Source organism: Haliaeetus albicilla, chromosome 1 (genome assembly GCF_947461875.1).
Source record: "Haliaeetus albicilla chromosome 1, bHalAlb1.1, whole genome shotgun sequence".
NCBI lineage: Eukaryota > Metazoa > Chordata > Aves > Accipitriformes > Accipitridae > Haliaeetus > Haliaeetus albicilla.
The window spans coordinates 47,810,862-47,837,509 of record NC_091483.1 but is presented as its reverse complement, the minus strand read 5'-3'; the positions used below and the strand labels follow the sequence as shown (position 1 = coordinate 47,837,509).

At 37.4% G+C, this 26,648-nt stretch overlaps 1 protein-coding gene across 18 annotated transcripts in view; it reads right to left on the bottom strand.

Annotated features, from left to right (window-relative positions):
* TENM3 (teneurin transmembrane protein 3) overlaps positions 1-26,648 on the bottom strand; it is a 485,679-nt gene that overhangs the window by 299,430 nt on the left and 159,601 nt on the right. For 14 of the 18 annotated variants that reach the window (XM_069787531.1, XM_069787526.1, XM_069787558.1 and 11 more), the window contains exon 3: positions 12,271-12,549. The exons of the other annotated variants lie outside the window; for them this stretch is intronic. In XM_069787531.1, the coding sequence (XP_069643632.1) occupies positions 12,271-12,549 (279 nt within the window). The remainder of the gene's footprint in view (positions 1-12,270; positions 12,550-26,648) is intronic. 18 annotated transcript variants of the gene reach the window in all.

Here is a 26,648-nt window from a genome sequence, read left to right as displayed (position 1 = left end):
AACTTAACAGCTTGAACAATTCTGGTTAACTCTACGTGAAAGGAGACTGGATAGTATCCATTTAACCAAATAGTGATGATAGAGGCCATTCCTTTCGGAGTAATTTTGACCTAGATAGCCTGGAAACTTTGAATATTCAAAAGAACTTCAAAGATTATAAACTACCTTGATACATTCAATATCCGTCTTCAACAGCAGGCAGAAAAGACAACTCTGAAACCTTCTCCAAGAACTAACTTTTGCCAAAAAGGATCTTAAGGCTTCTCATTTCTGCTGTTTTTCTACAAACTGCAGAAGTGACCAATACAGTTTGGTTCAGCGAAACCCACTACAAAAAGAAATTCAAGTTTTGTACAGAGACAAAGCAACCCAAATACTTTAGACTGTGTGCCACAGGTGCAGACTGAGACTCCATAGCGTTAGGCATCAGCAATTATACAAGACATTTTATTTGTAACTATCCTGGTTTCAGCTGGGATAGAATTAATTGTCCTCCTAGTAGCTGGTACAGTGCTATGTTTTGGGTTCAGTATGAGAAGAATGTTGATAACACACTGATGTTTTCAGTTGTTGCTAAGTAATGTTTAGTCTAAAGTCAAGGATTTTTCAGCTTCTCATGCCCAGCCAGGGAGAAGGCTGGAGGGGCACAAGAAGTTGGGAGGGGACACAGCCAGGGCAGCTGACCCAAAGTGGCCAAAGGGGTATTCCACATCATGGGACATCATGCCCAGTATATAAACTGGGGGCAGCGGGGGGTGGGGGAATCGCCGCTTGGGGACTAACTGGGTGTTGATCGGCAGGTGGTGAGCAATTGCACTGCGCATCATTTGTACATTCCAATCCTTTTATCATTACTGCTGTCATTTTATTAGTATTATCATTATTAGTTTCTTCTTTTCTGTTCTATAAAACTGTTCTTATCTCAACCCACGAGTTTTACTTGTCTTCCTGATTTTCTCCCCCATCCCACTGGGTGGGGGGAGAGTGAGTGAGCGGCTGCATGGTGCTTAGTTGCTGGCTGGGGTTAAACCACAACAGTAACCATAAAGCAGTTTATAGAAGTATTATGTTTATAAAAACCCAGTGATTGAGGGCAGGGAGGGAATCAATTTTTTTCTCAGGATACAGTAGTGCAGTGGCAGAGCGTGTAGCACCAGAATAACTTTCCTTTGCCTATGCTCATCACTGCACATGGATTTGCTATGGAAATGTTTTAAAGTTTCTGGGTCATCTGAAGAAGAAGAAACCAGTCTTCAATCCTGTATGTTTAATCTGTAAGAAAACTATGTGTATAAGCTGTGAAAATAAAACTGTTTAAGAAAAGGTCTTGTAAGGATAGCCATATATATATACATACATAGCCATATACACACATTTATGCATCTATTTCACCACAAAGGACAAAAAGCAATCATGATGTAGCCAACCAGAGAAATCAGCCCGTTATCAGTCTTCACTCTGTTGTGGCCTGACAACCCAGAACTAGGGCCTCCCAGGTCAGTTGCTTCTTTTTCTGCTGTGAATACTGCACCAAAGGTAGAAATGCTCACATTTTGTCTCAGGCATACCTAGTCAGCACAGTACCCCAAGGAGAGATTCGCCAGCAGCAGATCTGGCATGGCAGCTGCACAGAACCTTCAAACTCCAAGAAAACTGTTACGGACGCTCTTATAGGAGATACAAAAGGTATGCCTATTGACCATTTGCATATTCACAATTTAATTCATAATTAGTTTACATAGTTCCCCCTCATCTTTCTTAACTTGATGCTGTGGGTGCACAATTGCTAAAATAAAATAAACAAATAAAAATCAAAGTAAGATACTGGTAAGTATTTTGCAAATCCCATGTACTCTATAGAAGCCCAGACCAACCCACAATGATCACAGCAGGTGTCAAAGGCCCCTCCACTGAAAGCTTTCTAACGTGGAGTGAAAAAAACATAATTATTCTTCTTGGTTTCAGTGTGCCAAAACCACACTTCTCCTTGTCTACAACATACAAGTGAAAACAATAGATATCTAAACAGAAAACCTATATAATTCAGGAAGAAAATGGTATACTGAATGAAGGGGGATGGAATAAAAATAAAAACCACAGCTTTTTAACAAGCATTTCTCTTTCTGAGATTTGAGACCTCATCTTCTTCCCACCTTAAACCAAGGAAAAAAAACACTTATATTTTGCCAACAGATCAGGCAGCACATTATTTAGACCAAAAAAAAGCTCAATCAGTTCAATCCACATATTGTTTTAGTAATCGTAAAAGGAATTAATTTTCAAATTTGACTTGAAACTTCATTTCACACTGAATTCTCATCTGATCAAAGAAACAGAACTTTTTATCCAGAGAACATCAAAACAAGTCTTTACATGGGTTTAATAAGAGTTAGTTTTAAAGAACTGTCTATTCCAAAAGCCTTTGCAGCTTTTTGTAAAAAAAAAAAAAAACAAACAACCAAACTTGACAAATTTTCTCCAGCTGTTATTTGACCAGCATACAAAGGCTGTCACCTATAATTATTACTGATACTCTGACCATAGCACAGCCTATATTTACTTTAAAGTTGAAATGGTTATTAGATTATTTCTCAATATGACATATTTAATTACACAAGTAAATTCAGTTAAAATCTTATTTCAAATCAAACTTAGATGAAGCTTAAAAAACACCTTTAAAACAATGAATATGAATAAGCCTACTCTTTATATAGAACTGGTATTATTTAGACTATACCTCTACCATTAATTTTGTTCTAATGAATATATAAATGTATGCATATATGTGTTTGTATTATGTACATCCCCCCATACCCACATAACTGTACAGCAAATGAAGAAAGTGGTGGCTGAGAAACTTTCTTTCAAATGACACAAACCAAATAATCTCAAAGCTCTAAGATTTTTTTTCTCCTTTTTAGTCCAGTGATAATTATGTCAATAAACCTGATTCAGCAAATCTGTAGTTCTCTAATTCATTAATTAAAACAATTTACTGCTACCACTGTGATTTTTCAAGGACATCAAAACCACATTCCAAATCAAAACTGCAGAGATCATCAGTTTATAGATGTGCAAAGCATGCCTTACTTTCATGGCAACCTCACAATTAAAACACAACTTAAATGAAAAAAAGCTGTTTTCTTTAAAGAATTCCTTGCACAAGCACATCCACAAGAACACATTTTGTTTAGGGGGACTGAACAGCAATATTTTTATATGAAACTTAAAATGAGGAGGGGGAAAAAAAACAATCTATGAAAAGTTCACCACTTCCAATTAGAAGAAAAAACAAGATATAAATATTGATATTATAATAAATTGCAGAGCAACATTTTTATAGCCTTCATTTTCCCAACACGCTTAGTGCTCATTAATTTTGGGGTTGAATAACACAATTGACTCACAGAAAACAAAACCAGAAAGGAAGTGATAAATGTCTTTTGCCCATCCTCTCCCACAAATCAGGACCAACAGGAACTACACCAATATTTTAGAATTGTTTTGGAAAATATGTTAGATGTTGAAATATTTGCATGGTCCCCAGCAATCTCCTTCACTGAGTTATCCTTGGAACACCGTTGTCTGAGCTAACTTCTACTTTTTGCTGTTTGCATTGTTTACTTCTGGTCCTATTTGCCATACATGGCCTTTATAACAGCAGCAATTATCTAAGCAGACCACGCTAGGCACAACAGTCTGAATTCTCCCCATCTCTTCTAGTGCTGTGTGTTTAAAACTTCTGATCATTCTCGTTAACCTTTCTCTAGGCTTCCAGTCGGCTGACATTCTCCTCAAAATGTAGTCTCAAAAACAGTCACAGAGACACAGTATTTCTGTCTTGGCACTACTGAGTGCAGTAGTAGGATTGTTTCAGCAGCACTGCATAAAAAGACACATTGTAAGGTTGTGGAAGAAACCCTCACATACCACAGAAGACACTGTTGACAAATAACCACTATGACCTTCAGCTTGACGGCTACCCAGGAGGAATACAGAAACATTTCCTGGACGTGCAGGACGGGAGATAGGGAAGCCAAAGCTCAACCACAGTTGAGAAGCCCTACCACTGCAGAGGAAGAGCTAGTTGTTAGGCACCACTTACACAAGCTGTATGGCAACCTCACAATTAAAACACAACTTAAATGAAAAAAAGCTGTTTTCTTTAAAGAATTCCTTGCACAAGCACATCCACAAGAACACATTTTGTTTAGGGGGACTGAACAGCAATATTTTTATATGAAACTTAAAATGAGGAGGGGGAAAAAAAACAATCTATGAAAAGTTCACCACTTCACCGGGCATACACAAGTCCAGGGGACCAGGCAGGAGGGAGGCACCCACAGGTGCCGGCAGAGCTGACCAATGTCATTGAAAGGCCACCCTCTGATTCCTTGAAAGGTCATGGCAATGGAGGAAGGTTCCTGATGACTTTTTAGAAGATAAAGGTCATGTTATCATTAAAAAGGGCAAGAAGTATATGGGGAAGTAAAGGCAGTCAGCCTGACCCCAGTCTCCCAGGAAAGATTATGGAACAAATACTGCTGGATTTGTACATACTTCATATGCCCGGACAGGCCTCCAGGAAAAGAAAGTGAACAAGAACAGCTAACATGTATTTACCAAAGGCAAATCACACCCAAACAACCTGATTGCTTTCTATGAACAGGTAATTATCTCAGCAGACAAAGGGAGAGCAACGGATGTTGTTTTCCTGGCCTTTAGCAAGGCTTTCAGCATGGTCTCCCACAGTCTCCTGGTAGCCAAGCTGGAGAGAGATGGACCGGATGGGTGAGCTACAAAGTGCAGTTTGTGGAAAACTGGTTGTATGAAGAGGCTGAAAGAAGTGTTTTGTAGTGCAAAGACCAACTGTTGGCCAGTATTAATGGCAGTGCTCAGGGGCTAATATTGGGCTGATGCTGTTTTATGTCTGTACTACATTTAACATATTGAGAATTAATAGGATGGAATGTGCCCTCAGAAAGTCTGTGGATGACACCAAGCTGGAGAAAGTGATCAACACACTGCAGGGCAGGGTTGCCTTTCTGAGGTACCTCAACAGGCTGTATGAATTGCCTGAAAAAATCCTCATGAAATCCAAAGGCAGAATAACCTCATCTAACAGCACTAGCTGGGAGGCCACTGGAAAACAGCTTTATAGTAAAGGACTTGGGGAGTCAACATGGACAACAAGTTCAGCAGTGTGCCCTTTCAATAATAAGTCCTAACCACATACTGGGTTGCATTCAGAAGAATGGAGCCAGCATACACTGGGAAATGATTAGTCCCTTTTATTCAGCATTTGAAGACCACATCTAGAGTACAATATTCAGTTTGGGGTTTGCCAGTACTCATACAACATTGACAAACTGGAATGAATTCAGCGGAGACTGACAACGATAATTGTAATGCTGCAGCATACAACTTGAGGAGAAGCTGAGTGAGCCTGCAAAAGGCAAAAGGTGGAAATCTGACTTTGATCTTCTACTACCCAAGGCAGTGGGTCACAGTTGCAGCAAGGGAAACTGATTAGATATAAAGGGGACAAAAAATTCACAATGAAGTTGGTTAAGCACTGGAATAGTTGCCTAGAGACGATGTGGAATCTCTCTTCTTGTAAATTTTCAAAACTCAACTGAACAAGGCCTGTTAGTCCAGCTCTAAGCAGATGGTTGAGCCACATGACCTCAAAAGGTCCCTTCCAAGCTGAATTATTGTGATTCAGCCACTTGTCTTTCCCACATTTGGGAAATTTGATTATTCTCACTTAAATGTAGGTCCTTCCACTTGTATTTACTGAACTGCATTTTTTCATGTGGAATTACTTCTCCAGCTGTCACCCTGTCCTACAAAGTACATGTGATTCTTTTCAGGTTACAACATTCTATTTGCATTATCCAAGTCATTAAGAAAATCTTGACACAGTATGTGGAGCACTACTTGATTCAACTTGCCAGTTCATGAAACACGGATAATAATTCTTTACAGATTTTTCCAGTAAGTTACACATTTATCTTGCAATAATGAACCTAGACCCTGTGTCTCTATGAGTATGTCAGGAGTGAGGCAGTGTCAAAAGCCTCACTAATATCAAAATACCTATTACTGTTAGCATCTGCTCCTTTTTCCTTATGAAGGAGTGGCTTACACTATCACAGAAGAAAATCATTATAGCTTGACAAAAGTCATTTAGTACAAACACATGCTTATTGTTATAAAGCATAAAGTTTTTACGTTTTTTTTCTAGGATGCTTCATGTCTAACTGATTAGGCAGGTTCCTCTTCCTTCTCTTTGCCCCTTCTGAAGTTGTCCTGTTTGGTTTTGCCTTCCAGAACCATATCCGTCATCAATGATTTCTCAGACATGAGTCATAAAAAGCCCAGAGGCTGCAGACACTCTATACATGTAGGACAAATTTTATTTACCTAAGTAACCTCTAATCCTTTATTTAATAGTATCAATGATGTTAGCTCTGTGATCAGTTACTCAGGTGGCAAATGCTGAAACAAAAACAACCAGAAGAAAACATATCAGCAGCATATTACCAGTTTTCCTTCACTGTTAAGTTATAAATCAACTCCCTCTTTTCCCTTTTCTTAGCACTCATGTTTCTGTACAACTCTTCACTTTTTTACTGATTATGTTTCAATTTTATTTGTATGCCTGGACCTCCCCAATTGTATTTTTGTAAGCTCCTCCTCAGAAATTAGACCTTCCTTCCATTTTCTGCATGGTTCTTTCTTGAAATTCAGATCTCTGGAAAAATCCTGAGCTATGACAGTTGGTCTTTAAACACCTCTTTCACCACTCCTTAACATTAGAAGGATTTATAAACTTAACAGCCAAGAGTAAATTCTCTGAAATTTTCTTCTCAGATTTCTTTTTCCTTGCAGGCCTCAATTCTAATTTTATTGCTGTCAGCTGTTGTTAATCCTACAGTTCCTGTTCATCAGACGATTTGTTTAAGTGTTTCCAAAGAGCCTCATCCTCTGGCCTGATGTTCTGTACCAGACTCCCATCATGAAAGCATCAAGATGGCCCTTTGGAATCTCATGCCTTTCCTCAACAGCAAGTTCAGTGACACTCAAACCTCTGACATCCAGGAGATCCCAAACAGTTACTGGAAAAAGGTCAGCCCAGCTGTTCCCTCTTCGGCTACCACAAGCCAAAGAAATTATCAACATGATTTTCAATTGCATTAACAGTGAACACTAAGAAGATTTATTGAAATATATCCACAGAACTACAATCACAATATAACAGAATCTGAAAATTGGCATAACTACAGAAAACTTTTGATAATATTGCAGAAAACTACTTTTGTGTATGGATTTCTGTTCCATGTGTCTGTAACCAAACAAAGTTTGTATGCCTCTTTAGATATTAAACATTATTTCAGAGCTGACTTCTGTCAACAATAAAACAGACTGATTTCCTGGTCATAAAATTTCTTAGCAGCAAAGCAGGACTTAAGGGATATTGGCATGCTTAATGAGGGGTAGATAATTGCTAGATGGAATACTGTGGGAAAGAGTGAAGAAGCCGTAAATGGTGGTATGGCAGTAAGACAACTATTAATTCTTCAGCTATGTGGCTGGGTTTGATCAGTAGGCTCAGCGTTTGGCTAGTAGGTACCAAGCAGCTCATATTCAGGAGGGCTCATCTAAGTCAAGTTTTGCCTTAGCATAAAGAAGGATGTTAAACAGGTGAAAATGTGTAACACTACTTTCTGAATGATGTGCATTATTTAAGAATGCAGAATTCAAGTATGTTATAGATGTACTGGGTTAGAGAGAACAGATTTAAAATGTCTTGACAAGTATCTTACCAATGTATTTCTTGGTTTTCAGAGATCTGAATGTCAGTAAATTCACCATTCTGGAAGGACAAGAGAATATTAGGTTCACAAGAATGCTATCTTCAGAAACTGTCTGAAGTTGCAGAGGAAACAAGCAGGTGCCCACGCAGCTGATAAACTGATATTTTCTCTTTACGGAAATCCTCAGCAATGAACATTCTACCTGCAATATCTACTTTTCTGTATCTGTGAAAAATGGGTTCAAGTTTCAAATCATTTATCTAACCAATTCAGAACGACTGCCTGAGGCCACAATCTCATACTCCTCTCTCCCTTTTTTCTTTTTATTTTGCTACATACTCATCTCCTCTAGTTTTCTAACAAACCCCCATCAGTGCAAAACCTTCACTAAATAAGAAAATAAACCCCCACAATCTAGTGCCATCAGAACTATTTTCTGTATGCCCAGCTAGTCTTTGTGGCTGTGGGCAGAGTCAACTATGTGGCACGCATCTATCCGCAGTGCCCAACTCCCAGAAGCACTGTCAGTACTGCTTCTAAAGGGACAGAAGGTGATGCAGACTTGCTTAAAGTCTTAAACGAGTGACTTTCCAGTCACAATCATTGCCACAGCCTGATGTCAGGCTGGCACAAAAAGTGCCTACAAAACTGGTTATATAACTTCACAATAAATAAATAACTCCATAAGGAGCTGGACTTTAGGAATAACTTGCTCAATTAACTTTAATGTTTTCCTTATTAGCTTTCTGATGTCTCATAAATGAGAGATTGCAGTTTAATGGATTTTAAAACAGTTTAAATAAGTGGATTCTAAGATACCTTAAAAATATATTGACTCTTTAAGCAAACAGGCCATTTGAAGCCTAACTAGAACTTCTAGTTCATACTCTGCTGAAGTATTTATCAAGTTTAAAAGACAAGCTTTAGTAATCTTAGAACAGCTTAACAACATGAAGTTACTGGCAAGCATGTAAAAGATGGACTGCTTATATTTCAAAGCTACAGCTCCTAGAACAATCACTAACATAAATTTCTTGATGCAGCATTTATGAAATAACTTGCAATAGGAATGGAAAAGAAAGCCTGAAGAAGCACATGCACGCTCAGTGTGCTCCAATTGATACATCACACTGTACGTGACACTGGTAAGCTGCCCAGGTTAACAGATGCAGGTCCTCCTTCAGGGAGGCTGACATGACGAATCTCTCAGAATATGATGCCAAGAGTCATATATGGAACTTGAGTGAGCTCAAAGAAAAATATTTCTCTTCAGAACAATTTACTGAGCAGTAATCTAAAACTTTTATGTGAGAATACATCTATAAACCCTATGTTTGATACACAGTTCTGATGTTTTCTTAAAAAAAAAAAAAATCTGCTGGCATTCATGGTATGTTATTAGTATATTTAAAATTTTTCTACTTAATCATGTGCAATGTTATTTGTTTAAAGGAACTTCTAATCCTGCCAATATTATTCACAAACTTAGGTTGCTTTTGTAGCATCTTAGAAACATAAAGTTGAGACCTTGACAAATAAAAGTTAGTATCTTTAACAAACTATTTCCACTTATTCATTGTATTTATGCAACAGAACCTTGAGTTTTGCCTTCCTGAGGGATATGCAATCCACAACTATTTCAGAAGAACAAATACACACAACTGTTTCAAGGAAGGAAAGGAAATCATGTTTTGATGCCAAGCTTCTTTTCTTGCATAATTGGCGAGAAAGAAAACCCCAGGTACATTAAACAAATGGTTAATCCTGAGTTCATAAACCTGTAGGATAAGTCACAGTTCTCATCGTGAATAGTCCCATTAGCTGCAATAAGGTCTGCTTATGGTAATGGACTATTTAAACAGTGAATAGTTTTACTGGGTGAACAGTGGGATCACTCAAGAACTGAGGCCTTTAGGTGAGGAAAGTACTATCAGGTGTTGTGCTTTGTCCATCATAGCCTGTTGCTCCTTATCTACCTTAGAGGTAAACGTGCTGCATAGAAATGCATTTACCCCTAAAACAGTTCCATCAAAATTCAGTTAGGAAGCTTTCACACACAGCAAAGGGGGACACAGTACAGAGGACTCGTAACTCTTAACTTTGCTTTCAAAGCCTTATCAGATTTGTCAGATTTTAACAGTATACTGGCACAGCTATTAACTTCAGGCCATAAATTAACAAAACTCGCACCTGCAGTTTGGTCCTTTGATTAGAGCACCTGTGCCTGCCAGGACAATACAGCTTCCCTGGCTTTAAATTATAATTTCTATTCTACTGTGAGGATTTAACATAGTGAGTTCCAACTACGTGTATAAAATAGTTTCTCAGCCAAATCTTCCATGTTCAGCAGAAACAAAAATTCAGAGAAAAAAACCAAAGAAGATTAAGCTTTTCACCACTTCTGTAACATCTCCACTGAAATGGCGACCCATGACATGGTCTGAGTTATGTATGTTTCATAACCCTAGGGGACTCTCAAGCCATCAAAATTTCATTAGCCTCACAGCAGTCCCAGTACCTTCTTAAGTTGGACTGCTGGCCTCCCTATCAATAAATAAATCAACTGTAATCCTTTTTAGTGACTAAACTCTTCTTTGAAGTTGTACCAAACATCAGACGTTCCTTGCATAATTTTAACCAGTGCAGAATAATGTCTTTTCTAACATAGTCACAGCCTTCTCACACATGAAAAAATAAAATAAAACTCTAACTTTAAGCTCATGGAGGAAGTTTTGGTATATTATAATCAGCCATTTTGCTTTTTTAAAAATTGCTAAATATAAAGATTATTAAAAAAGTACACCAAACCTATTGTATTTCTGAAGCAGTCACCTCTTTGGTAAAGATATGACTCTCTAAGGGAATTGTGTGTGTGCGTACATGTATATATAAAAATGTATTTTCAAGATCATTAACCTAGGGTTTTACACAAAACTCAAGAGAATTTGTTTCAGCATAGACCTTTCAAAAGGAAAATCACAGGGCTGCTCAACAATTTATTCTAGATTGCTTTCCAGCTGAAATATCAAGAGTCATCTAACAGAAACTCCACTGCCAAAAGGAGGTAGGGAAGTACTCCTGTCCTCCTCTTTCAAAATTTGCCTCCAACTGAAAACAAGTTTTCCAAGCATGAGACAAGCCACCTGCAAACACTGAGCGCTCTCTCCTCAGGTACCACATGGCATTAAGTCCAACACAAAAATGAGAATCACATCAGAGACAGCCCTCTTGCACAGGCATCTTCAGTTAGAACCAGCCACCAGAGGAAAGACAACAAGTATGAGTAACGCCAAAATATATCTTTCGTTTTGTCTTCTCAAACTGAAGTTAAAATAATAAATAGGCAGGACTAAACACTACTGCTTGTAGTTTAAAGTAAAAGTGCTTTTCTTTTTTTAAAAGGATTACCATACGTACACACCTATATTGCTGTTTCCCACAATGTGTTACAACTATTGCCAGAGGACAGAAATAAAATTCCTCTGACTTTTGTACAGTTGAGCAGACAGGTTTAATAAATTAATAAAATGACATGTAGACATGCAGGCAATAGCCATCACTAATTTTCATTTTTACTCATTTTTCTTTATTCCTCTTTTGAATTTGTCATATAGAAAGTCATGAAGTTAATAGAACAGTCATTTTAATTCTAGTAAATCTTCTGCAAATAAAAAAGAAGTCAAAGACAAAATGTTTTCTAAGATTTGTGCATTTAGCATTTAACACCACATTAGGTTCTGTTCATAACTTCAAGTGGAGGTAAAAAAATTCTGAAAAGCTTTAAATCAGTCAATTGTATTAACCTCTTTTCATTTAAACACTAAGCCTTAATATACAATGGTCATACCCCACATCCTACAAAGCTGCTGTTTAGATTTTTTTTTTTTTTTGCAGATTTTAATTGCACAGTAATCCAGTCCCCCAGGCACATCAAAGGCCACACGTCCCTCTTCTTCACAATTCCAATTCCTTTCATCAACTAGGAAGTTTAAAGCACAATCAAATTTGTTTTCCAATCACATGAGCCCCGTTAATAAGCTATTCTTTGCGTTCATTCATCCATTCAAAGATTCTGCAACTTCCCCAAGATGTCTTAAAGAAGAGTTTACAATGAAATCCTTGATTGCAAGCTGGCCTTGGGGATCAACTTTATCACTACTTACTTAGCTGTCCCGCAAAGGGTAACAGGTGACATGGCCTGAGATAAAACAGAACTAATCTTTTTTATGATTAAACTCTTCCAAAATTACAGCTAAAACCTCACACCCAAAGCTTGCATTAGAGCTTGCATTAGTTAGACTGATACTGAATATTGACTCTTCTGGTAAGGGGGTGTATGTGTGTGTAAATAATTCAAGACCATTCCTCTAATGATTTAAAATTATCAAGTGTCAACCAAAACAGCAAATAAAACATTGATTTATATATGGGCATATGCATAAGAACTTACCATTTTCACTGTCGGACTTGTTTTCATGTTCGGTATCAGTCAGAGTGAGGGCTGAGTTGGAACGGCTCGACAGACAGGAACTGCGCCCTGATTTGACCCCCCTGCCCCAAAGTCTCATGGCATGCTCTGGAGACATCACTCCTTCATTTTCAGTATCAGCATCTGACCCTGCACTGATAGAGTAACCTCTGTGGGGGAGCCCCATTTCCGCACAAAACGCCAGTCCTCGACGAGTTGCTGGTTCACAAACTCCTAACTGCCTTAGGGTAAAATTCTGTCCTGATTAGGGGAAAAAAAGATAACAAAAGGTGAGAATTTTTTTTAAAGAACCTAAAAGTAAAAACTCTTCATGTGTATAACTGTCTCAGGTATCACACAAGGTATTTTGTCAAAACTCTGCATGTATTACAATCAAGTGGATTCTTTTGTCTCCAGCTCTCTGTGGTGCCCCTTCTCGTTCATACTACACCTTAGCACTGTTTTGTCAACTGCTTAAACACATCAAAACTGCTCCTGGGTAGGAAAGAAACATAACAGAATCTGCAAACTAAGAAAAGCCAATTCAGCACATGAAAGGATTAAAAATAAATGACAAACTTTTTTTTCTTTTTTTTTTTCCTCTTCCCCCCCCCTTTTTTAAAGCATGAAAGCAGTAACAAGGTATTTGTTAGTATTACCTTTTTTTTTTTTTTTTTTTTTTTTGGTCTTTGTTAGAGGCCAAAGCAACAGGCTATTTTCCCCATACAGATGTCACCTAACATAGCAATGGAAAAACTAAATGGGAACCAAACTCACTTGGTCTTTATTGGATCTCTCTGCCCTACTTTAATACACAAATATAAACAAATAGGAACACGGCCACCAGTTACCTGCAAGGACTACAGTAAAGTTGTTATTTTTCGTGTCTCCGTACTTTGAGAAATATTTTAGGCTTTTACTGCTGAAGCAGAGTCTGTGCATTTTAAACAGACTTTCAGCCTCTGTTTTGGAGCAGAGCAAGAGACATAAGTGAATCCCAAATGATTGTATTAATAAATTAGGTGCAATAAACTCGTGACACTTCAATAACTTAAAGTGTCTAAATTATGCGACACTCAAAAATGACTGCCTTTTTAATGGCTGTGTCTTCATCCCACTTTTATGTCCATAGATTTAAGACATTTTATGATACATAGACACTTGGCAAGCTCATTTGCATGCCTATACCCATAATGCTTTTCCACCCTAGCCCACAGTTATTTCATTTCTCTGGGAACAAATTAGAACATGCATTTGATTTTTGAATCTGAAAGGCATCCTAATTTCTCCAAAATTAGTCATTTAACATAAAAATAAGTTAGTAAGATAACTAAAGCTTGTAATACAACAAGAACAGAATCCTATCAATCAGAAACTAATAGAATTGCAGTAGTGTGAAAAAAGAAGTGTAAATAATTCCTGAAAAATTAAGAGTTAATGCCCTGGCCATAAACTTGTTTTAAGTGAGCCAGTTAATTATTTTATTGCTGCGGTCATATGAAGTTGTCATTATAAGTTTCTTCGCAGTCAGAACCATAAATGAATTCTGACAATGACTTTCATAAATAATGAAAATCAGTTACTACAATTAGGTACAAATCAAACTGTATTTATTATGCAGCTGTGAATAAATATTTGAGTGAAAATACAGCTGGGGAGGTAAATACAAAAGGACTAAGCACATCTATGACTATGTCTGAACAGTGTGAAGGGTATAAGAACAGGGGATTACCATGCACACTGATAGTATCTTGGCATAACTGCTTTAAAAAATGACATGTGAATTCTCAGGTTTTATGAGAGTTGAAAATAATCAGAGAAGCAAACAGGCCAAACAAACTGCCCAGTGGTAAAAGAGTCAGAGCTGAAAGTAGTGAAGTGTCTAAAATACTTATTATTTTGCATTTTGGTAAATATATGTTAAAGGTGACAGTCTAGAACACTGTTTTTATGTGTTTGGTACCTTATTACATGAATCTGCATTTTCAAACAGTTGCCTAAAGTCAGAACCAAGTATAGGAGAAGCCCACGTGCACATGTGTATGTATACAGGTGTACCTACACACACATGAAGCAGCTAAGGTGTATACACAGTTGCACATGCAGCATCTTATTGGTTCTAAGAACAGGGGTTTGGGAAGCAAAATAGAAAGGAAAAAGGTATTTTTGACCGAAGACAAGGTTACTTGAGTCAGTAACAAAACTGCTGTTGACTTCAATGCTACAAGGTGTTATGCCTGTGGTCCCCATAACCTCACGGTGCTGAGATCTGGAGATGAGGAAGGTTGTGGACAGGCACAGACGATGCCTTTTGAGCCACAATTAGACTAGCTGCAGCAGACAAGCATCGCAACCTGCAGCGCCTCAGCCAGCCTGCACCACACAGCCCTGTGCTCCCCCCACTGCTAAAAGGACCTCTTTGCACTCAGAGAATCCCTCAGGGAGACATCTGTGCAGACACATCAATTTGAAGAAACTATTTCCGCCCCCTCCCTTTTTTTTTTCCCCCCTCCTCTTAAGCAAACTATTATTTTTAAGAGAAGCTACTTCAGGCATTACATAATAACATCCTCCATGATCACTTTCTAGAAGACTTGGTCACAGGCACAGCATACCACCTACCATCTATTAATGTTTTTTTGTTTTTTTACTCTAAGTTTATAACAGCCTACCTCCATGTAAAATATTTTCTTCCTTTTTCCCCTCTTATGAATGGTAAGAAAACCAAAATGGCACATCACAGCGCCAAAACAGAAAAGGGGGGCAGGTTTGTGTATTGCTTTCCCATCACATTCAATATATTAGAGTTTTCACCACACTGAGAAGTTTTACAGCATAGCCCAGAAATGTTGTAACAGCTTTAGAAACATCAGGCTAAATAATCTTCTGAATTAAAGCTTTCCTAAGAGCTTTACTAAGAGGATTGTACTCCATGTAAGTTGCCTACACAAATGAAAAAAAAAACCAAAACCAAAACAAAAAAAACAAACCACAAAAAAAAAAAACCAAAACACCCCAACCAAACCAAAACCCACAAAACCCAAACCAAAAAGTTGACATGGAAAACTATGTATTTCTGTAGGAATTTGTATCCCAAAGGAAATCATACATATGTGATACAAAAATTTTACATCTTAAGACTCCTGAACAATGAAAACAGGAAGTCTTCCAGGATCCAGGGGAAGCTGAGCATGGCTGGGATGCAGACCTAGTGGGCAGCAGAACAGGCAGGGGACTTTTACCTGATAATGAACAATACTACAAAATAAAAATAAAAATTGAAAAGGAGGTTGTAGGAGCTCAGTGGAAAAAAGAGTATGAAGAGAGGATGTTCTCATCCTTGTGTTCTTAGAGTTTCTAATTAACCTTTCCAGAATGAATTCAATGTGAGGGATTTAATCATCTGTTTCTTACACTATACGTACATTGGCAATTTCTCCCCCTGACAATAAGTGCCTCAACAGTTCATAAAGACTTAAAAACAACTTCGAGAGTGTAATGAACTAATTCCTAAGAAGAAAATGTAGATACAGAATGAACAGATAGGCATAATGCCTTGTGGGGTTTTTTTCTTTTCCTTTAAAAAAAGTATGAAGTATAAAATAGAAAAAAATTAGACACAATGTTTCAAGGACACTTGTTCTGGAGACACCTTTGGGGGTTTTGGATGATTTGGGATGATGTATCATGAAGTTTGGTTTTAAAAACAGAAAATAATGCTGTTTACTACCACTCTAGCATTAGATACTGCATTTCTCTTGGCTAGGAATATCAATTTATGGGTAGTGTAAGGACTGCTGACATCCTCCATTTGTGCAGACAAGAACAAAATTAATGTAATAACTCTAAAATAACCTTCAGGAGCTAGGGCAGCAATCACTGTTAAAAATGCAGCATTTGCCAACAGCAACCATACACATCCACCTGTTATGTTGCAACCGCTTTCTGTGTAACCAATGATCCACATACGATTGGTGTACCTCCTTAACTACGTTAGTTAAATAAATACAAAAAAGTATACCAACATAATTTTAATATATGTCTTAATATATGTAATTTTTTTAAAGAGTGTGTGTACATATATATTTCTCTGCCAGAATCACACAGATTATATTGTCTAGAAATGTAAATAACTTTTTTTTGTTTAATCAGATACTGCATATAAGCAAGTTTGAAACATGCAGAAATTATGTATTATTTTAGAAAGTCAAAAGTTAACAGCTGGGTTTAAATGAAAACCTGCTGCATTTGTGCCACATTTGTTTCCCTGGCCTAAATTGGGGAGGTTATTCAGACATTCATAATAATTGAAGCTTCAAGTTGGAAATGTTATCTGTGGAAATGGGTTTTTGAAGAGGACTACTAATCAAAAGAAAAGCCCCCATGGTTCTTCAGTTGTCAGTCCTTGCTCTAAATATATACACAGAGAGATTCTCTTAAAAACCATGAAAAGGGGAAAGAAACAAACAGAAGATATGAACAAAAAAATATCCAACAGAGAATTTGTCAGCATCTCCATACATCAGCACTGTCCTTAGTAATTCATTAACCACTGATAAGTCGACAAGTCAGGTTTCAGCAACAATAGACTATTTTGGAAAAGAGGGAAAGAAAAAAAAAAATCTGAAAAGCCTGCAAAGCATCTGCCTAGTTAGCATAAAAATACACCCACACCCCTACCTTTTGAACCAGAGGAATTATAGTTTGAGTGTGCTGACTTTGGTTTTGTCATAACAGGATAGACATAGTACCAAAGAGGCAGAGGTTCCAAACCCATCCAAGCCCATACTCAAAATTCTGTTTAGTTTGTCTCTTGCTTATGTTTCTGAGGAAGTTTCATGCCATGTCTGCTGTCTCTGAATTCTTCATTACTTGTCAGTTCCTTTCTAATCTTTTCTTCTTTGCTGCCTTCTATGTGCCTGTAACACCTTCGTGCCATTCAAAAATCAAGCGCATTTTCCCTATAATCACTCTATGATAACGCACGGTGAAAACGCTTATACTAAACTTAGAAAAATTGTGAAGCAACTAAAGCTATACAGATGCAAAACTATGATCATGGTCCTTAGGAGAACCAATCTTCTCCCTTACATTTCCTCAATTCCCTACTTAATCCTGATATTTTTTTTTTTTTAATTAAAAGAAGTCTCATTTATTTAGAAAGCAAATGAGGAAAAATATTTTTCTCAGGTTTTCATTTTCTGTCTGCAGACTACTGCATACAAACCTTACCTCATAATACAATGCTTATCATATAAGCTTATTGTATAAGCAGCACTGATGTCAAAGTGTTACTGCAAGGACCATGCGGTTTTCTGCTACATGGGAAAAGTACTTACTTCCTTTTGTATCCATGTTTAGACACTATATAGTGGCATGTTTTTCCTATTTGAAGCTCCTTACCTGGAGATCATTCTCAATACCTCTGAACACTTTCCACAGAATGGAAGCCAGCACATAGCTGCACCACATCTTTGAAATGCTTCATCACTTCTGTACAACCAAGAGCTCAAGACTATTGACCTGATTCAACAGTACCTTGCCTTCCTAACTTGTACACGACAACTACGAAAGAATAGCTCTGTTAACAGCAAATTGGCTGGCCTGTTCACTCCAGTTAGTCCTGAAAAACAGACTTCAATTATGTGCTAGTCAAAGATGGAAAGAGGAGCTTCTTTGTATATAACAATAGGCAGCAAAACTGTCCCTTCTGTTCTCAGAGCACTAGCTAATCACTACAGGACCACTGAGAACATGGGGTAGATGTCATCTTTCCAGATGATCAAAGTAGAGCTGCACTGGTTTAGCAAGAATTCCACGCAATCCTATGGGATCTTAAACAACATCTACTTTCAAGTGTCAATTCTAGCTGGTTTCTTAAGGAAAAATATGTAACTTCTTTGTAAATAAAATATTTTTTTCTATTTACTGGGGCAAATACAATGCGGCACACTTACAAAGATGGTCCTTTGTAAGGAAAGGTCTTGAGAGGAAGGACAGAAGTGAAATTAAATGTACAGTAGGGTAACAAATTTGCTGGAAATGAAAGGACAAAGATTTTTTTAAAAAAGAAAATAGCAAATAGATGCCGTGGATGCTCCATAAAACTCTGATAAGAAGTGTACAAATGCTGTCTCCAGAAGTCAGAATGTTAGCTGGGTAGAATACAATTACACAAGAGAATGACTAATAGATGTGATACCATCCATTCTGTCACACAAACTTCACAATATATTCACTAAAAAGGAGTTTTCAATGGTGTACTTGCAGAGTTCTCTTCACTAGGATGCAAGAAATCGCAGTGAAGACTGACAAGTAACGAGCTTTGCCTGTGTTAACATTTTTTCTGATTTAGCGTAGTATTTTGTTATTACTTCAGCCTGATTTTCTCTTTTGTTTTTGTGAAAATTATCTGTGAAATTGAAACCATCCTAACCCACTGTATCACATTTTCCTCCTGTTTTTAATTCCTATGTTCTTCTCTTCACTCATCACAACCTTCTTCCTTGTCACCTCTTAATCTCTCTTTCTTGACCTTTCCGCTCTATGCACTTTTCCATCTTAACCTCCTTTTCTTGTCATTATCTGATTTAGAGTGGAGCCATACCATTCATATGAGAGACAGTTGCTTCTCCAATATATCCAGTAAACTACATAATAACAAACAGCATTAAATTATATTAAATCTTAGCAAATGTGCATGTAATTTTGAAGTGCTTGTTATTCCAAGCAAACATTAACCACACAGATCTCCCATTCCTTATGGGCTTTCAAAACCATATGGGGAGCTAAGTCATGGTCTCAGTGACTTCTAAAAGAGTTAGCAGCAGATACTGTGAGTTCTCTGAGCTGCACTTACTCTGCCACTCTTGCTAGAAGAGCTTTATGTAAGACTCAAAACCTGAGCCAATTCTATTAAAAAAAAACTACCAAAAACCAAAACCCCACACTTATTTTCTTTGTGGGAAATACAAGTATTTCAAACCTGATAGTTAAACCAGCCATGTATTTTTACTAGCATTAAATTATAGAATCACAAGGAGACATTGACTGAAATGCTAGCCTGGGAAAGTTTTTATTTTAAGAAACAGAGCAGAATCAATGCGAATGAAACACAGCATCTTCCTGCCACTGGTTTTCCAAATTATCGTTCAAACATGCAGACTCTTCTTTGCAGTATTGGAGACTTGTAATTTTATTCCCTGTTAGGCTTGAGGGTGGCAGGGGATCCTCAGTACTAATCCACAGACTAGAACATAAGAAGCACTTCTTAATCCAGTATAAGGATAATAGACTGTTCATCAAGCCCTTCTGAAGTTACCAGCGTAAGATTAAAGTCAGCTGAAGATAATTTCACAATTGCACAATTCAAAGCTTCAAGCTACAGCATCAGCAATCATGTTCCAGTAAATGATTTAATAATTCAAACATTATGGTTCCAAATTTGGGGATTTTATATAAAAGTCTGGGTTTATGACTATGATTACATAACATACAAACTAAATTAAGAGAAGCTGTCCAGATCATAGGCTGCAAGGAAAAAAAAAAGAAAAAAAAAAAGAAAAAAAAGGATTCTGTGGATTTAAAAAAGAAATACAACTTCATGAGTAGCAAGGAACACAAAGTCTTGATCATGACCAGAATGACAGTATAGGCATTTTAGGCCTCTATCTTAATCTTTGGATCCTGGGACCAAATCATCAACATCTCAGCATCCATTTATTACAAAATACAAATAAAGCCTAAATTTGATAGATGTGAAGAAAATAGGACCCAAGGGTAAGCAATGTAGAGATGATGGATATCCAGTCTGCAAAGAGCCTACAACCACAGATCTGACAGGTATGAACTGCCACATTAAGGTCAGTATGATGCTAATGACATGACATACAGCTTGAAATAGGGAAAGAAGGTGAGGAGGAAGGAGGCAGCATGAAGAGAAGCACACAAAATAGAGCTCAGGCTCACTGCTATTCCTCCATATGGGGAGGAGAGAAAACTCCATCGTTACTTCTGCCTTTCCACGAGGGAAAGGCATGTCTGCCACCACAAGTGAACGGATAGACCCACAGAGGGATGTGTCTCACAGCATGGTAGAAAACTTGATTAGTTCAACAGGCTCTGAACTGGTATAAGAAAAAACCCAACACACCTATTCTGAGTAGCTCATATATTTCTATTTGTAGGATTTCATAAACAAGTATCCCACATGCATGGGAATCAGCTCTGCAATGCATGCACAGAATGAGGCATGAGGCGCTCAGACCATCTCTGTAAGTAAGTACAAGAAACAACAGAGAATACAGACCCAAGGATTTCTGCAGAAATGAAAACCTCTTTTAATCCCCCTTTCACTCACACTTCCTGTCACACCCCCCCAAATGGGTTTCCATTCTGTAAACCCCCATAATAAATGTAGCGTAGCATTGTCTTAATTTAGATTTTCTAGCAAAATGTCCATTATGCTGAAGACAAGAAAGGATTTACAACTCAGACATGTTTATGGCACTGCAAAGCAAAAAAGTAGAAACACAAAACTTGAGGCAAATGTGTTCCCTTGGCCCTGCCATTTCCTCTTTCAGCTTTAATAAGCTCAGTAACGCTGAGTACTGGCTCTCAAGCCAGCAAGTTGTGACATCTTACAAACTAATGTCAGAAAGTATCAAGGAACTTTCTGAGGAATTATTCCTATTTTACGTCTCTGCTTTGCCTTCTGCATTTATTTGCCAGTGATGGAATAAGCAATCACTCACAGCTTGGCCTATAGCCCTGACTCTCAGCCCTAAGCACTAAATCAACAGATAGGACAGAGGGGACTCTTCAGCCTCGTTCATTCCTCTCCTCTCCCCATCTCTAACCACACACTTTACTAGCTTTATTCTCTCTATAGATGTTAACATGCTGAAGTCATCTTTCATAACCATGCATATGATCCATTTATCTCCCCAGTCCTCAGTTTAGTTTTTATTATGAACAGGAACAGCACATACATCTCAGTATATGAGCTACAGAAAGATGTAAGAGCAATTACAGACCCTCTGCAGTATCTTCCTTTCCATGAGGCTGAAAGTCCTTGTGAAGGCCCCTTGCTCACCTTATAAATCCTTAATTGTTATGATCAAGAACTTAATTCTCTTATTTTGCAACGGGACTAGTCCAAGACAAGGTTTTTACTCTGTGGACCAAGGCTGTGTAGAAATGCCTGATCAAGCAGTCTACTGCCAATAACCAAGGATGATTCTTCCCTGGAGAATCACAATTGCCCTTTGTCTCCAGATCTGTAGCTCATCTACAGACCATGACCCACAAGGGGCCAATTTCAACTAGATGAATACCCTAGAGCAAGTGCGCATATCACTGAACATGAGCTAAATATACTCCTAATCAAATAAAAGTGAAATATTTTTCTTAGTACCACTCTGTAGCTAATAGAATAACTTTAAAAGTCAACAGATCCTTATCACCTGGAACCTGAAAACCAATTAACTTCTTATTGTTGCTTTAAGAAGTAAGTAGTATAGCAATGAAAGATGATAATATTACTTAGCACTTGCAGCGCTTTTCATCTTCAAAGCATTTTGCAAACATAAACTAATTAATCTTCCCAACACGCCTGTGAGGTGGGTAAGTGTTATTATTCCTGTATTACAGAGGGAAAAAAAAAAAAGCACCTTTGGCAGAAGGTTATGTGCTTAGCTCAAGGCCACAAAATTATTCAGAAGATACTGGCACTGTACGCTGCTTACAGGAGTTACCCACTCAAATTGGGCAGATACTGCAGGTGGCCGTGTTTTAGCATAACAAAAAAGCATCTGCCACGATGACAATCAGGACACATCTTGCACTGCAGCCAGGAACATAAAACACTAATTCTAGTATCTGCCTCAGATTTAGAGAGACAGCGCTTGCCATGTCACTGAATGGTGATTAATTTGCTCATCATGAGATCACAAAGTCACTTATTATTTCATACCTTCTTGTAAATAATCTGCAAAGCAGGCCGATTCAGTTCTATTGAGAATCACTTGCCTACTCAATAGTCAAAATCAGGTCATCTGTAAGGCATAGGTAGTGAAAGGTCAAAAATGGTCTTATATATATCTATCCTTCCATTGCTTCAGACAGGTAAGTTTAAAGTACTCAAGCTTTAGGTTTAAAAACATGACCATTTAAATCCTTTAATCCTACAGCTGACATTCATGGTGACTAAAAAGATTAAACATTTTGCTATCCAAATAACTCATTTTGAGCAGCTGGTATTTAAAAGCAATAGACTTTGGAGTCATACTATGTTAGGATAGAAGTTGCAACTAATGTTTCACGTCTGTGAAGTCTTAAAAATATATCCCTGACAGTATTTACTATCTTAAATAATAAAATAAAATTGTCAAAGCATACACATCACTGTTTCAGGTCCCTCCCACTGAATGGTGAGATTTTTCTAGCACCTAAATCTAATTGTCATGGGAGCGGCAGCTGAACAATAGCTATGATACATCCACACACTGTAACATACTATACACGGCTTTGCTTTTCAGCAAGCTGGTATCCGTGATCCAGCATACTATGAAAGAAAGAAATTCTTTTTCTTTGCTTGTTTGGTGAGTTCAGCCCCTCTTTTTTGCAGCTCCATGGAGTTATTAGGGTACTTAATCTAATTTAGGGATTTAAGTATTCCAGAAGAGTAAAGGTACAAAACCACGCATACAAGTACTTTCTCCTGCAAAACTGAAAGGGGTAGCATGAAAATAAATTGTTGTTGAGGCTTGGCTGACAATGAATTGTTCTGATTGACAAACACAGTGAACTCATTCTCACTGCCAGCTAGAAGGGCGAAATAACTTTACCTGCAGGCTAAACCATAGTTGACTCAAGCTTTCAAAAAGAAAAAAATGTAACAAAGCCTGTACTACCTCATCTGGTCTTTTATTAGCAAAAGGTGTCCTGCAGCTCAGCTTTTCCATTCACACAGTTCACAAACAGTGCCATGATTATTTTGTATGAAAACATGAACACGCACAAATCTGCAGTGCATCTTGCCACCTGTGCTCGTGGGTCAGCCTCCTGCTCCTGTGCAAAAACTCACTGACGTGATACATGGATCACTCTATAGAATCACTATACTGTCCTGCAACAACAAAATTCTTTGAAATGGAACAATGACTACTTAAAAGGTATTTCGCATTTCTCTCTTCCCTTTAACATGTATTTGATGGTAAATAAAGTACAGTTTTTGCCTGCCTGTATTTTTCTTACTAACTAAAATAAAAAGTTTTTCAGTTCTTCTGAGACTAGGTTGGTTCATGATCTCCTTCAAATTATTTTAATATGGTTATATTATTACTTCCAATTATTTTTTCCAAATGTAATTTAAAAACTACTACTTAGTTTCTATATTTCTACAATCCTTCCTTCCCACTCCATGGTCACATCACACTTTCAGATATTTCTGCACAGCAGACTTCTATGTACTTTGTATTGCTTCACAGAGCAGTTTAATTTTGTAAACACATGGATTTCTCTCTGTACAAGAGAAATTCAGCTTTATAGAGTCAGCTTTAATCCTGAATTCAGCAAGATACTTAGGCCTATTCCAAAATACAAGCATTTAGGTTGCTGAATTCAATTAGAGAAGTTGTACTTTTAAATCAGGCTGCTCATTATAGTTAGATACCTCAAAGCATAAGAACATAGGTGTTGTCTTCCTCCCTTACACATAAATAGCAAACAATTTTATTGTAACACCTTGGAAAGTAAATAGTCTTTCATGGTGCTTCATCCACTGTCAAGGATGAGATTAGGTATCTTCTCAAAAATGCAATATAAAATTGAGTATATAGCTTAAAAATACTTTTAAAGAAAAAAGCTCATGGTCTTCACTTACATGGCTGGCTGCTGAGTTTAATTATTCACAGGCTTACCAATTTTTTTTTAATCTTATGTGGGGATTAACAACAAAGTGAAAATGAATAACTATATTAGAAGTTCTAAAAATGGTAGGCCAAATAATCCTCATCTAAAGAGTTTAAAAACAAAACCAGTTTTGCACCAGATGAAGGGGCTTGAGAAGAACGGAAGGAGACTACAATAGGTCGTATCCTTGTTGATGTTAATGGAAAGCATGTTGCCTAGATGAAGTTACAATTTCCTAAACAAGCATACCTGCTCTTCCAGTCTTGTCAACTGGGTTTCAAAATTAACAAAATAATCCCAGTTACATAATAATTTCATGTTCAAATAATTTACTAAATGTTTTAAGTGCTGGTTTTAGAATTACAATGACAAATATATGCATTTTAGGCTCTTATTTCCATTTATGCAATTAACCTTAAGCAACAGAAATTCAACAGATGAGGAAAAAGATTCTGTGACTGGAACTGACAAATCAGAGAACCTCTTCTCCACCAGCAAAGATCTCCTGGGATAAAGCTACCACTGAACAGGGCACACCTATCTCCTATGGCAGTATCCCTTTCTGAATTCCTCGCATGGGATTTTGGGAAGCAGGAAGCACAAAGACGCATACTGAGACAACTCAGGAAGAAGAGGTAGAAAAGTTCCGATTCATTAGCAGAAAGCTTTGAAGGGCTTTACCACAAAATATCAGCCATAAAAAAAACGCACTGACATTTTAAAATTGTGCCACATTTCAGAGACTTGAGAAACTCAGGTAACTGCTCCAGCAGCTTTCCAGCAGACACTGGAAATTTGATATTGTTATTTTACACAGTCTTGGCAAAAAAAGTGAAACACTGGTCATGATTAATTTTAAAAATTAATTTCCAATTAAAGGTATTTATTGAAGCTTTTTTGCTTATAGATTTATTTCCTGTTGATTTAGCAGGTTAGAATGTAATTAGACTGTCAACAAAACCACATATCTGCACTCTATTTCTAGATGGAGGGGAAAAAAAATAAATACAGGGAAGCGTATTTTATATATTATTTAAAAACCTTTGGAATGACCTTGAACACGTTTTCCACAAAATGCTTCCAATGCCAGAAGCAGTAAATTCTCTCAGTCAAAGATGAATCAAAGGAACACACTATCTAAGACTGCAAAACAAGCCCTTTATAACCTGACCCTATCAAACCTGCTGGTAGTCCCCAAAGGTGCTAAAACAGCACACATTAGAGGAAGCCAATAAGCCATACAAAAAGAATTGAAAGGACAATGAGGAAAATCAAATGGGCACAGATGACAGTGCTGAGACCACTGAAAGCTGAAGACGACACTACACATCCCAGACTGCCATTTTAGGCCTATAGATGTGTAATTTATTGCTTATTGGGCAATAAGCATTAGCTAAATATTATGTGCTTTTCTGAAGAAAATGAAGAGGAAAAAACCCCAAGCCCCAGTGCACCATCATATGTGACATGCCAGACCACTTAACTTCTTCCATTTTTTTATTGCTGCTTAAAAAGAACAGTACTCTATTTGGGGTAATAGTTTATGAATTCACTAAATAAATGGTGCCTATTTGGTATAATTTGTCACTAGTACTAAGAAAGTGTCTACAGTGCAGGTCTTAGAAAACTTCCTCTTGATTTTACCTCATTAAAGTAATGACATCAAGGTGACTGACAACTTCAAAACTAGAAAGTAGTGATGACCTGAAGTTTCAACACATCACAGAAACCAAAAATACACAGCAGAAAGCAGACAGACCACAGTAGCAGCAAGCCTCAGTTACACAAGCCTAAGAGAAATATTTTATTTCCCTTGCAAACATTTGTAGGCAAAAAAGTCAACACCATCTGCCCAGCTCTAATTCTAATGTAAAGTTATTCTACTTGGAACAAAGAAAAACCACCAATGGGGAAAATATTTTTAAACATTTCTAAAATTAAAACTAAAGACTTCTCACAAGGAGGAAGTTTCTTTTTCTACCCCTAAATCTATTCTTGTTTCCTCATAAAAGAGAAGATAGCTTTATACAGAAGACTGAGGCATAGGTTCACATAGCTCTTGGCCTAGCTTTATCCTTTTAGATAGCTGGGCTGCAGTACTCCACACATTTCATAACTTTTTTTTTTCTTCCTTATTTTAAGTAATTTAGCTGTGGAGATGTAGAAATGCCAATTCCAGAGACTACAGTTTTGAATCCAAAAGTGACGCATAAGTGCTTAACCCTAACTGAAGCCAAGTACAATCTCCCAGAATCACTGAGGTCCCAAGAGACCTCTCAAGATCATCTAGTCTAAACCCTCTGCTCAAGAACAGTCAGCTACAGCAAGTTGCCCAGGACCACATTCAGTCAGGTTTTGAGCATCAACATGGATATTTGGAGCTTTCATGTCTCTCCATTACTGGACTCAGAAATTCAACAGTGAGCTCTAACAATCTGTTAGCACTA